Genomic DNA, 12,750 nt, shown 5'->3' with positions numbered 1-12,750 from the left:
TAGCAGTGTTTGTAAAGAAAAAGGATAGAATTTGGTATTGTGGAGGCATCATAAATGCTTGTGAGAATAGCGTTTTCTCACAGTTTATCAGCTTTGTAAAGGGGTGCTAACAACAGTTGTTCTCATCGGTATCTGCATGATATAATCATCTGTAGTTATTCTGACCTAGTTAATGAGAAATTTTGTGAGCCGGGACCGAGGCATCTGCATATCACAATCTCCACAGGTAATTCTGACAACCAGAAATGGGGACCACCACTCTGGTAGTGCCTACTCACTGGAAGTCTCTGAAACTGTTGAACAGGAATTAGTGCACATCATTCAGGTACAAGTGTGTTGCCTTGGGTGGAAGACTGGGCAAATTCCAAGGTATCTCGCAACTCTAGGAGTCTGTAAAAAGAGCTCTTTGATTTGGTGATTAAATTTATTTGGCCTTCCAAAGTGCAAGAAAGTAGTAAAAAATGGTGAGAAGACATTTAGATCCTTCTATTAAGAAGTTCTAAGAAAGAAGGAGAAATATAAAACAGTAAATTATTTGTTTTCAGAATTAGCAAAATGGTTTCTCCAACTACGATGTCTGTGCATCACCAATCGCAGTGAGAAAAAATAGCTATCAATTAATCTTTTCTACACCTGGGCCAAGTTTCCTGCTGACTGTTTAGGGGAAGAGTCAAGTGACCTAATGGAAAGTTTTGTGGAAGATGGAGAAAGAGTCGATTTGAATAGCAGATAATCAACACTTGACCACTCCATCTTCTCCAACTAAATAGATCCATCCAGTCCACTGTCCTCTATTCTCAGACCCACCCTTCCCTTGCCCCTGTTGCTCTCCCTGATGCCAACGTAAGTTCTTACTCATCTGATCTGTTGACCACTAGAGTGACTTTTTTCTCTTCTTGGGAAAGTTTAGCTAGAAATACTGAGCTCATCCACCATTACCTAGGCGGTTAGAACATATGGCTTATTATTGATTATAGCCAGATGGGATTACTAATATATGGATTACAGATTCAGGGTTCAGAAAAGATCCTGACAGGAAGAAGATGTGAGTTGACTCTAATTAGGTGATCTCAGAGAAGGTAAGTTCTGAAGTTAGGTTGTTGTGTACGCAGTAAAAGAGCACAAGTACAGGATCAGGCAGGGTTGAATTAGTAACAGTTCACTGTAAGTAAGCAGTTATAGGACTCTTGGAAACCTAATGGGATCTCAGGTTTCTCTCTTCTCTCTTTCTTTCCCTCCCTCCTTTCTTTCCACCAATAAACACTGAGTGCCGCATTGTGCCAAGAACTGTGCTGGGTGTGCTAGGAATGTAAAGATAAATAAGGCAATTCCTGACCTCCAGGAGCTCACAGTCTGGCAAGGGAGATAGACATGGAAGCAGGTAACTACACAAATGGGTGGTGACTACGAAGTAAATACAAGAGTAAGGAAGTCATCAAAGAAGAGATAAGGGGCTTCAAAAGGATGCTGAGCCCGGCATTCTGTACTGATTTCCAGTGTTTGCCAGGTCGGCAAGGGTAGCCCTCAGCAGCGGGGAGCAGTGAGCACCTGTGTCCTGAGGAGAGGGAGGCAGAGGTTGCCCAGGAGTCCATGGAACCAGGAGAACGTGGGGTGAGGAGAGAGGTTGGCAAAACCTTGGGGACTCCCCACACCTTTTCAAAGAGCTGAGACTTGATCCTGTTTTGATTTAAAATCGGGAGAGGCAGTCTTCTGTAATACTTTGGGTTGCTCAGAGGCAGGGGGAGAAGAATTCTTGAAGAAGAAAGCAGAGTACCCATAGTAACTCTAGAGAAGGACAATTGGCACCCTTTCTATGATGATTATAGAGAAAACAGGAGAAAAGCCTGGGATATTTAACCTAGTGAAGAGGAGCTTTGAGGGAGAAGGGGAGGGAGTCATGTTTTCAAATATTTGAGGAAAAGTCCTGTTGAAGAAAAATGATTCGTAGTAGCAATCATAACGCTATTAGGTAATATTTATTGAGGGCTTACTATGTGCCAGGCAATGTTCCAAGCACTTTATCTGCAATAACTTATTTAATCCTCATAACAGCCTTAAAGTAAATCCCAGTTATCTCCATTTCATAAAAGAGGTAACTGAATCACACAGAGGCTGATTAAATTGCTAAGGGTTTCAAACCAGGAAGTGACAGAGCCAGCATTTGAGCCCAGCAAGATTACACTCACTTTTATAATTTCTTTCCAGACAAATTCTCCTTTGTTTCCCTTTTCTTCCTGTCTTCCTGAAGGGTCAGATACAATAAACTATCTAGAGAGATGTAAGTCTACCCTTATTGGAGATGGAAGCTGGGGCGGGGGTGGGGGGCTACTGCAGTTGCATTTTTTTAAATATATTTTATTGATTTATTACAGAGAGGAAGGAAGAGGGAGAGAGAGTTAGAAACATCGATGAGATAGAAACATCGATCAGCTGCCTCCTGCACATCCCCTCCTGGGGATGTGCCCACAACCAAGGTACATGCCCTTGATCGGGATCGAACTTGGGACCCTTGAGTCCGAAGGCCGACGCTCTATCCACTGAGCCAAACCAGTTAGGGCTGCAGTTGCATTTTTGAGGTGTTAGAGCTCAAAGAGAGGGATTGGAATAAATCATCTTGAGAGTTCCTCAGGGCTTGAGCTGGTTGGGACTCTGGGGTTGGCTGACACAGCAGTGTGAACACTTTGTGAGTTACCCAGCCAGGGCCCTTGGCACACATCTGCATGGTAGCTCCATTCCGCGTGTGCCCCTAGCCCTGCTGACTCTACCCAAACAGAGGAGTGTCTATTCCTGCATGCACTGCAGGAAAGGACCTGACTTGGAAGGGGGAGCCAGCAGGACTCCTGCCTAACACGCTAGCTGCACCATTGCCACTGAGATTCTGGGCCCTGAGCCTTTGCTGGGAATGAGGAGAGCCATGGGAGCTCCAGGCTGGATAACTGACTCCTGGGGAGGGAAACAACGAAGGCTGTGACAATCTTCATATGAATGGAGCTTGCTTAGCACTCTCTAAATCCAGCTCTAGCACATTCATTCTTTATATATGCATATATTGACTTCAGAGAGGAAGGGAGAGGGAGAGAGAGATAAAAACATCAATGATGAGAGTCATTGATTGGCTGCTTCCCGCACGCCCCCTACTGGGGATCAAGACCCAAAAACCCAGGCATGTGCCCTGACTGGGAATTTAACCGAGACCTCCTGGTTCATAGGTAGATGCTCAACCACTGAGCCACACCCACCAGGCTAAAACATTCATTCTTGACCCACATTCAGATGGCTCCAGAACCTCTCCTACAGGATTGATCAATTTAAGAGTCAGTACCATTCCTGATTCCTGGTACCTAAAATGCGGTGACTAGTTAACCCTTTTGCCCATCCTAAGAATGCCGACCATATAAAGATATAGATGAATGTATGGATAGGTGTCATAGTCTACAGGATGCGGCCTGCAGCGTTTGTAGTGCACACACACTCACACGTTCTGACTTCGGTCGCCAATCTGTGAGGAAGTTTATATTCTTAGCTTCCTGCAAGCAGAAACCACTGCTGGATGTTTTCTTGTAGCACCACTACCTTTCAAGCACTGTACTCAAAAAGGCTATTCACAGGATTGCAAGATGCTGAAGTTGAAATGAAACTTGAAAATCTTTTAGACCTCCTGCTTTATTTTAGAGATCTAGCAACTGAGGTTCCTACTCAAGCTTAAAGAACATTTTCAGTTGACTGTAGAGGGACGTTTTTCAAACCTGGCCACAGATTAGAACCCCTTAGAGAGCTCTTAAAAATACTAGTGTGGGCCCCCATCATGAGGAGATTCTGATCTAACTGGTCTGGGGTGGAGTCCAGACATTGTATTTTTATAAAGTTCTTCAGATGACTCGATGATATGCCATGTTTGAGAACCACTGGCTTGGAGAAGGAGAGTATTGTAAATACACCTTGTACCTACCCCTCAAGACCTACCATCTTCGGAGAAGGGGTCAAAGATAGAGAATTACTCTAGACTGCTTCACTGGGAAGAATCGCAGACCCGTGAGAAAGGTTCTTCTACATGAGAAAAGTTAAGAACAATCACCTCCACCATTCCAGAAATGCAGGTGGAGGCAGTCAGGTGAGCGATCGTCCTAAACCATTTAGGGGTGGCTACAGGGCCCAGTGCGAGCATAAGAGAAGCGATGTTCCCTTTGGGTACATAGAGCTGAAAACACAAGTTGATGCATTGAAAGACGTATGTCCCAACCACAGCATAACACCAAAGGAGAACAAATAAGTGATGAGTTTATTATTCTAGGAACTCTCAATTAAGGTATATGTGTGGGCAGCAAAAAAAAAAAAAAAAAAAAAAAAAAAAGGTTCTCAAAAGGATGTCATCTTAAATCAACTCCAAAGTATAAATCAACCCCAAAGTATGAACCCTCACAGAAGTTCCCTGAACTTCAGTTCCCTCATCCAGACTAGCGACCTGAGGCAACTCCTTGCCCAGTCTTATATGTGTTCTCCTCTTGCCTCCTTCGCCCTGTAGTTCTGTGCAGAAGGCAGGTCACGAAGAAGTGGACAGGCCCACAGACAGGGTGTAGATGGTGCCAAGAATCAACCAGTAACCTGAAGGACAAGAGGCCATGGTGACAAAGCCAACTGACCTCCACCATCCACATCCTAACTGAAGGTGCACCCGACATCCATGAGCCCCTGCTTGGTGGAGACGCCCTGGAGCAAAGGCAGCATCTCCTGTTGTTCACTAACGCGGGGCTAGAGCTGTGCATCCTCCCCCACGGCTCTCGGTCTACAAACAAGGATCAAGGGGCAGTTGCTTTCTTGCCACCCATCATCATTTGCGCAAAAAACAAGAGGCTGTGTCACTGAGCCTTCCCCTGCTTCTGGCACTCCTGTGGGGCTTCCAGATGTATTACAAAGGATGGTAGGCCAAGCCAAATCTGGGAGAAGGTACTCTGTCTTTGGTCTCATCCTTTAGTTGGTTCTAGTCACTGCTGTGTTCCCAGCATCTGAAATAATACATGGAACATAGTAGGTGTTCAATAAACACTTGCTGGGTGATTGAACCAATGAAGCAATGAACCAATGAACAATTACACAGAGTCTGGGGGTTAGAATTAGTGGCACAACCAAGACGAAACAAAGGCTGCACCTCTAGAAAGTGAGGTTGAATAAGCAAGTGAAGCCGAAACCAGCCAGTCTTTTGATCAGTCTATTATTGTAAAAGGCGATACTCTTAGAGGGGGAAAAAAAAATCAAATTTCGTTACCTAAGGTGTCCTTAGTAACAAAGCTGAAGAATGTGTTTTCCAATATTTGATTTCTTAGCTTGACAGTCTCTCTTAAATACTCTCTTCTCCGCAATGAAAATGTGGATCTCTGTTGGTTTGCGTTGCAGTTTGCAAATGACTTACAGAGCTCTCTGGCAGGGTGGCTGTTTCTTCTCGCAAATAGACAAAAGGCCGTTTCTCTAATATGACTTACACGGGGGAGAGTCTGTGATCTGCTGTGGTTTTGGAAGGAGGAGAAACGCGGAAGAGCAAAGGAGGGCGACGTTGAAAAAAAAAAGAATGAGGAAAATTGGAACAAGCATGACATAGAAGGTGAGCAAAAAGCAGGAAAGAGGCAAGGGCAAATTGGATATAGAGAATTCCTGTCGTGAATATCCAATGGCAGAGGACTCTGTCGCCAGTAGGACCCCAGCTCCCTTATTGGGGATGGCTCAGCTGGCCCACTGATTCGCTGGTCTCCCCTCCCTCCTACTGCACCCTGTCATCTGGGCTCCTTGTGAACTGGAAAGACAGTCTGTCCCCTCCTTCTCCTGGGCAAGCCTGCAGGAAGCAGAGCAACCCCTGCCAGCTTGACCTAGATCTGTCAGCTGATCAATTATTTTTCCCATAGAGGAGAAGGAAAAATGAAAAGAAGAAAAAAGGTGTGTGTCAGGGGGAGGGGGAGGACAAATGAGGAAAGAAAACGGGAGAGAGCGGGCAGAGGGAGGAAGGGAGGCAGGAATGGGGAGAGGAAAAGGGGGAGAAGTGGGGAAGTGGGGAGAGCAAATAAACGGTAACGTGGATCAAGACATCTATCTTTTAAGTTTAAGCTCTTTTAAGTTTAAGCAGCGATCGCAAGAGCAGGCTTAATCCGGAAGGTTGCATAAATAAATACATAAATACATCAAATAAAACATAAAGCTCTCAGGGGTTATTGAACAAAATCATAGTCAAAGCCAAAGACAGAGTCCTCTGTTCCAATCCAGTTTAGAGCTGGTTGTCTTCCCTCTCCAACTCCCAGCTCCATCTTCCACCCTCCCCATGCTCCTCCTATCTGCCATTCACCCTGCCAGCATCGCGTCTCCTCCTGCAAATGGATGGGAGGAAGGCTCCCTGCTGCTTCTTCAGAAGCCCCTCTGGTCTTCCCCAGTGCCCTCTCAACGAAAGGGAAGGTCAGGGAGACACTCGCTCCTGAGGTCAGGATGGCTGCAATGGCCCAGCCCAGCCCCATCCAACCTGCATGCCCTTGATTACCTTCTTTTAGCCTGTTTTCATTTTTTTTTTCTCTTTAATTTGTTTTATTGAATTTCAAATGACTATAGACATAAAGTAAACATGTAACAAGCCAACAGAGCAGAAAGGAAGTAAACGGCATAAATACAACCTGTCTCAGCATGGAGTTCCACTTAGCACCACATGTCTGGAGTGTTACAGGCATTAATGAGTCCTTATAACACCCAGGGGACGTGGTCCCCAGCCTGGCAGGCAAGTGGGGAGACAGGCTCACACAGCGAACGATGTTCCCCTACAGAAAACATAGCGAGCTCTGAGCTTAGGTGTCCAGGTGCCCCCCAGCTGGGCTCGGGACTGGCCTGGAATCTGGCCGGCGTGTGGATTGGACTGCTTGAAGATTCTGCAGAGGTTAGATACAAAGCAACGTGTTTTCTGTTTTGTTTTGTTTGATTTTGCACTTCCAGCATTCTAGTGGGTGGGCTAGAGCAGGCCGTTAGCTCCAAAATGAAAAACCCTGGAACGGAGTCAAATCCCAGAGGAGACAGTCCCATCCAAAGTGTCGTCACCACAAGCAGACAGCCAAGAGCCTTGTACCTCTTCCCAGCACGTGTTTCCCCACATGCCCCCATCCAATGTCCCGTGTTGATGTAGAAGTGTTGTCACTGCTTAGGATGTCAAGGGAGCTCACTCCCACCCGAGGGGCAAACTGTGGCTGAAGCCAAGCAGTGGCTCCTGCAGCCCACTCGTGACAATCAGCTGGGGCTAGTGTGTCTCAGGGCTGCCGACTACATGTATGCAGAGGACAGGGCCCCGGAAGTGCTAAAGGACAGCCTGGAGCAAAGCACCTCAAGCAGGAACCACGACCCCCAACGACACGGGTCAGCACGCCTACGTACAAGCACCGCGGGAGACGCCTCCTGAGAACCAACAGAAGTCGGGGTTAGGAGTTGAAGCTAACACTTTGCGCTTCTATTTGGCTTTAAAAGTGCCCAAAAGGCCCAGCTGGTGTGGCTCAGCAGTTGAGCGTCAACCCAGGAACCAAGAGGTCACCAGTTAGATTCCCAGTCCAGGCACATACCCAGGGTTTTAGGCTCGATCCCCAGTAGGGGGTGTGCAGGAGGCAGCCCATTGACGATGTTCCTCTTTCATTGCTGTTTGTATATCTCTCTCTCTCCCTCTCCCTTCCTCTCCCTCTAAAAATCAATAAAAACATATTTAAAAATAAATAAAAGTGCCATAAAGGAAGGACCAGCACGAGGACTAGGCTTGGCACCTGGTGACCAGAGCTGCAATCCCAAGAATGGCCTCTGTGCAGTGAGGCCTGCTGCTCCCCGCGGGCATCTCCCCCAGCCTGGCCCAGGATCACGGGCCACCTGGGTAGGAGGATGGAGGGGCATGGCCTTCTCTGTGCTGTGTTCAGCTTGCCCATAACCTGCCCCGACTGGGCAGCTCCGAGCACAGCAGCTGGGCTCCACTCTGTCAGCTTCTGTCCCTCTCCCCTGCCTTTGTTACAATTTATTTCTTCGCTTTATTTGTGGCCATGCTTCCAAGTGCTCACAAAGGCCAGGATCCCATCATCCCAAACTGATTTTTCACTTTGCCAGTAAACATTGTTATGGTCTCAACTGCTCCCCTCCCACCTCGGCAGCATTGCCCAACACAGGCTGCTGCTGGCACCCAGACGTTGGCTGTGAGTGGCAGGAACTTGGCCGGGCTGCCCAGCCGAACGGACTCCATGCCGTGGGCGCTGAGTGAAGGAGAGTGTGAATTCAGCCCTGTGTCCCTTCCCACCTCTGCCCTGCACGTGGCTCAAGTGGGCAGAGAAGCGGATGTGGAATGGGAGGGAAAATGAGAAAGGTAAGACAGGCATCTAGCCACGCTCACAGGAAGGTGTTAAAAAAGAGTAGCAATCCTTCGAAAGAGAAATGGTTGGGTTTCTAGAAAGAGAAAAGCTGCAGTACAACCAGCCATTCTTTCAGAGCCTCTTGGTGGCAGAAGGTGGGCAGTGTGCTGAAAGGGACAGCGCCCAATCCAGTATCCACCCCCCTCTCTGTTCCCAGGGAGAGGAGCACTGGTTCATCAACCCAGGCTGCCCTAGGGCCAGAGCCCCAGGGTGCTAATCACCCCTCCCTCCCTCCCTCCCTCCCTGCCTCCTGCCCACCACTAATCACCCCTCCCTCCCTGCCTCCTGCCCACCACTAATCACCCCTCCCTCCCTGCCTCCTGCCCACCACTAATCACCCCTCCCTCCCTGCCTCCTGCCCATCACTAATCACCCCTCCCTCCCTGCCTCCTGCCCATCACTAATCACCCCTCCCTCCCTGCCTCCTGCCCATCACTAATCACCCCTCCCTCCCTGCCTCCTGCCCATCACTAATCACCCCTCCCTCCCTGCCTCCTGCCTATCACTAATCAGAGAAGATTCCCTCAGAAACCTCCTCCTCCTAAGTTGGATCATGGTTGCTGGTTGGGGTGGGAGGGAGTGGGGGGGGGGGGCAGGTCAGACAGAGGTCCATAACCTGCCACTGGCCTGCACACACCTTTTCCAGAAGGCAAGCCACCCCAAGTAGCAGCTCTAGAAAGAGCCAGCTTAAAACAAAAACAGAGGAGGAGAAAAAATTGCCTCGGAATGTGTGCTGCATTCTAACTAGTCCCACTGGGTCAATGCAATAGGGGTGGATTATTGCAGCCAAGACCTGGGCTGCCTCAGTAATTCTGCAAGTTTGATAAGAGATAGCTGGCAGGTTCCCGCTCCCATCCCTGAACGAGAAAAACAGCCGCCACCTTTGGTGTGGGGGTCTGCGGGGGTCCCTCTGCCTTAAATATGGGCAGCCTGGTTCTATATGACAGGCTGAAGCCTGTGTAGGGCTGGCTCTGAGGTGGGGAGCACCGGTAAGGCCATTTTTTTCCTTAGGAAATTCAGGATTTGGGAGCCTGCGAGGAGGGCGGAAGCACCCCTGTCGCCTCCATCCCCACCCCAAGATGGGAGCAAGATCACAAAAGCAGACTGCACCCTGGGGAATGGGGCACCAGCACTTTTCACTCATGTATTCACAGATGATTCAAAGTCTAAGCAAATATTATGCTTCCCCGCATTTATTTCTGATGAAAAAATAATCACGTATGCTAATTTATATGTAAATTCCGTTTGGCCCTGGGGCTCCTGGCATGCAGCCAGTGGGGCTGACGACGGTGGAAGTTTGGCTGTGGTCTCGGGTTTGATGTCACAGATAGAAAAGACACAGATCTCAGGACAAGTGGGAAGTGATCCAGGACTCGGACCTGTGCTTTCCCTTCCTCATTTCTGTGCTGACACCACAGGAGCCATTTCCCCAGGAGAGCCTGGCCCTGAGATCACTGAATCCCCACGGCCAGGGCTGGGGTTCTGATCTCACTGTTGTGAGTCCTTGCACCCCTAACAGGCTGGGTGCACACATACCCTGCACACACAGAAAGCTCACACACACACTCACACACACGCGCTGTCGCTGCTCCATGTTACGTAAGAGGAGTCATTCAAGGATGCCTCCAAGTTAGCTCCTCACTCTCCCCCCACCGACGTCTCCATGGGAGAGGAGAGAGGTCCCGAGGCTGGAGCGGCAGGCGCCATCGAGGCTGTCCCGGCAAGACCCACCACTGTGACTTCCTTGCCATCTGACTCAGAGCCCTCCAGGCCCCCTTGAGCCCCAGCCAAGGGTACACGCACATTCGATTCTTCCCAGCCTGGTCCCTCTGTCCACCTTGGGTGGGTCCCCATGGTAGCCCCTGAAACCTATGTCGAGGGGACAGCAGCAGTCCCCAAAGCTTACCCTCAGAGTTGGGTCAGGCCTCGAGGTGGAGACCATGAGAACCCCATATTGCAGTAGGAGAAGGGAAGAGGTGGGTGGGACTCCCCATTCTTTTCTACCCTGAAGGACCAAACTTTCCTCTGGGAATACAGCGGTCCAGGTCAGAGCTTCTGCCTGCTGGACCACCCAGGGAAAGTTTCTCTGCCTGTCTCAATCCCTATGAGTTCAGCTGCCTTTAATGTGAAAAAGGCAAGTCAGACCCCGCAAAGGGCAGGGTGGGTGGGAGGAGCAGGTGAGCAGATAATGCCGCTGCTGGAACAGAAGAGCTGGGACAGAGTGTGGGGCCAGTTGGTGCAGCAAATTGGACCCAGGACTGAAGCCGATTCCAAAGGCACCCAACACAGCACAGTCAAGATCAGAGCACGCACTTGGCCCAGGAGCAAGCCCAGCCCTCCGCTGCAGCCCACAGCTTGGCTTCCAGACCAATAATAAACAGAAAATTAGCATTCGACTCTTATTGCCTCTCCCCCTTCAACTTAGAAAAGCTGTTCCGAATTTCAGAGCCCCGTGCAATGCGTGCCTGTTCCCACTGCTTCTCAGCTGCTTGTTGTCTCTCCCCCAGCCCCCCAACGCCCCCTCCGCCACAAACACACCCCCAAACACATTCAAAACTAATGCAGTTGTTCACCGCGGCTGCAAACTGATTTATCCCTTCAAGCTGGATCTCTGGCCAGAGCCGTGCAGGAGGCAGTTACCTGATTATTTCTAGCCTGCCTTTTCCTCGCCTCCTTTCGGAAGCTTTGCAAGTTTACTGGCAGATATTTTAAAGTTTCCTCTTGTCATTTCTTCCCAGTAACACAAGCAACACATTAGCGACCCTGCTGCCCTCGGAATCTGTCAATTCCCCCCCCTCCCACCCCGCCGCTTCTGCGTGTGCTCTGTCGTGTGTGCGTGTGTGTGCAAGAATGTACATAAAGCCAGGGAGAGCAGCACACAGCCACGCACCTAAACAGGAGCCAGACACCTTTTACTTATGCATATACACCCCCCCATTCCAGTAGCAGCCAGAATCGAATCAATATTCTCACAGCCTGGTAGGGAGGATGAAGTCCCAGCCATGCTGTTTAAACGCTCTCTCCTCCACCTGCAAACCGCGCAGCAGAGCCGACCGGGAGTCTGCGAATCGCATAAAGCTCTCCGTACCATCCCCGGGTCTACTGTAGGCAAATCAATAGCAAGCGCTTACCTTGAAAGAGAAACAGAGCAGCCAGCCCCGTGAAGATTGCCCAAGAGATAGAATTGTGCATTTTTGCCTGGATGGTTTTCATGCTTCTTTTTTTTTTTTTCTTCTTCTTCTTTTTCTTCTTTTTTGTCAGGTTCGGTTTTTTCTTCCTTTCTTTCCTGACAGATTGCGTTGCTCTCCAGCTCCTGGAAGGAGATGTAAATCCACTGTGTTGCTGAAGGACACAACAAGAAAGCCAGCCGAGGGTGTGAGAGAGTGTGACTTCTCAGTAATTATCTCTACTCATACTCTGGCACCGAGACACATCGTACAATCTGGCCCTGGACAGCCCTCCTACAAGCTGCAATCATTGGTTCTAATCCAAGGATTGACAGAGCTACAACACCCGCGCGCGGGCACACACACACACACACACACACACACACTCAGGAATCATTTACTGGGCAAATCAGGCTAGCTGATTAAAGAGACAGGAGCCTGGAGAGATGGAATGATAAATGCCACTTTGGCCCTTCTATATTACTTTCATTTTTTAAACTGACAGTCTCAGAGCCCCGAGCATCAAAATCCCTTTCCTTCTGGCATTCTTTGGCCTCCTGAACTCAGATTCCCTTTGCACTGGAAAAATCCCACAGCCAGCAACGGCTTACGGGAAAATTTAAAGGGACATTTTCATGCTCAGTGAAACTTGCAAAGAGAAGTCAAATCTCATTTCTTGGTACCTATTTTCTTCTTTGATAAAAATATCATTCAATGACAGGGTTTTTTCTCCCCCCTCTCTCTTCTCTCTCTCTCATTTTCCCAATCAACCTGCTACTTAGTTGCTTTGAAAATAATAAAACAGTTTATTTTCTTCTCCTGTCGCCCTCGGTTCAGTATTATCCTATTTTTCATTCACTTAATTTATTTCCTAAAGTCATCCATGTGTACATGAAGCCATGTAAAGGAATAAGGCTTCTGAGATTTGAAAAGGACTGCAGTCTGAATAGAGAAAAACCGTCTCCAAATGAGAACAAGGGATGAGTTTATTCGACATGCTTCGGTTAATCTACATTCACTAAAAGGAATAATATAAGTGCTGCGGTTTAAACTGCAGCAAGAGAGACTGAAGTTAGACATGCGGAAGGACTTTCTGAGAATAGACTCAGTGTGTGGTTATAAAATGTCCCCAGTTGCAGACATTCATCTCTTTGATGATGGGTGAGAATAAAAATCAGACAGAA

The 12,750-nt window shown here is 48.6% G+C and overlaps 1 protein-coding gene across 4 annotated transcripts in view; it reads right to left on the bottom strand.

Moving 5' to 3' along the window:
- NTM (neurotrimin) overlaps positions 1-12,127 on the bottom strand; it is a 910,128-nt gene extending 898,001 nt beyond the window's left edge. For 2 of the 4 annotated variants that reach the window (XM_080649632.1, XM_080649633.1), the window contains exon 1: positions 11,531-12,066. In XM_080649632.1, the coding sequence (XP_080505758.1) occupies positions 11,531-11,612 (82 nt within the window). In that variant the 5' untranslated portion in view covers positions 11,613-12,066. Of the gene's footprint in view, positions 1-11,530 lie in introns of all 4 variants that reach the window. The other 2 variants (XM_080649634.1, XM_080649635.1) reach the window with 2 other exon arrangements.
- Between the last annotated feature and the right edge of the window lie 623 nt (positions 12,128-12,750).

The sequence above is a fragment of the Plecotus auritus genome, assembly GCF_963455305.1.
Source record: "Plecotus auritus genome assembly, chromosome: 13".
NCBI lineage: Eukaryota > Metazoa > Chordata > Mammalia > Chiroptera > Vespertilionidae > Plecotus > Plecotus auritus.
This window is presented reverse-complemented; position numbering and strand designations above follow the sequence as displayed.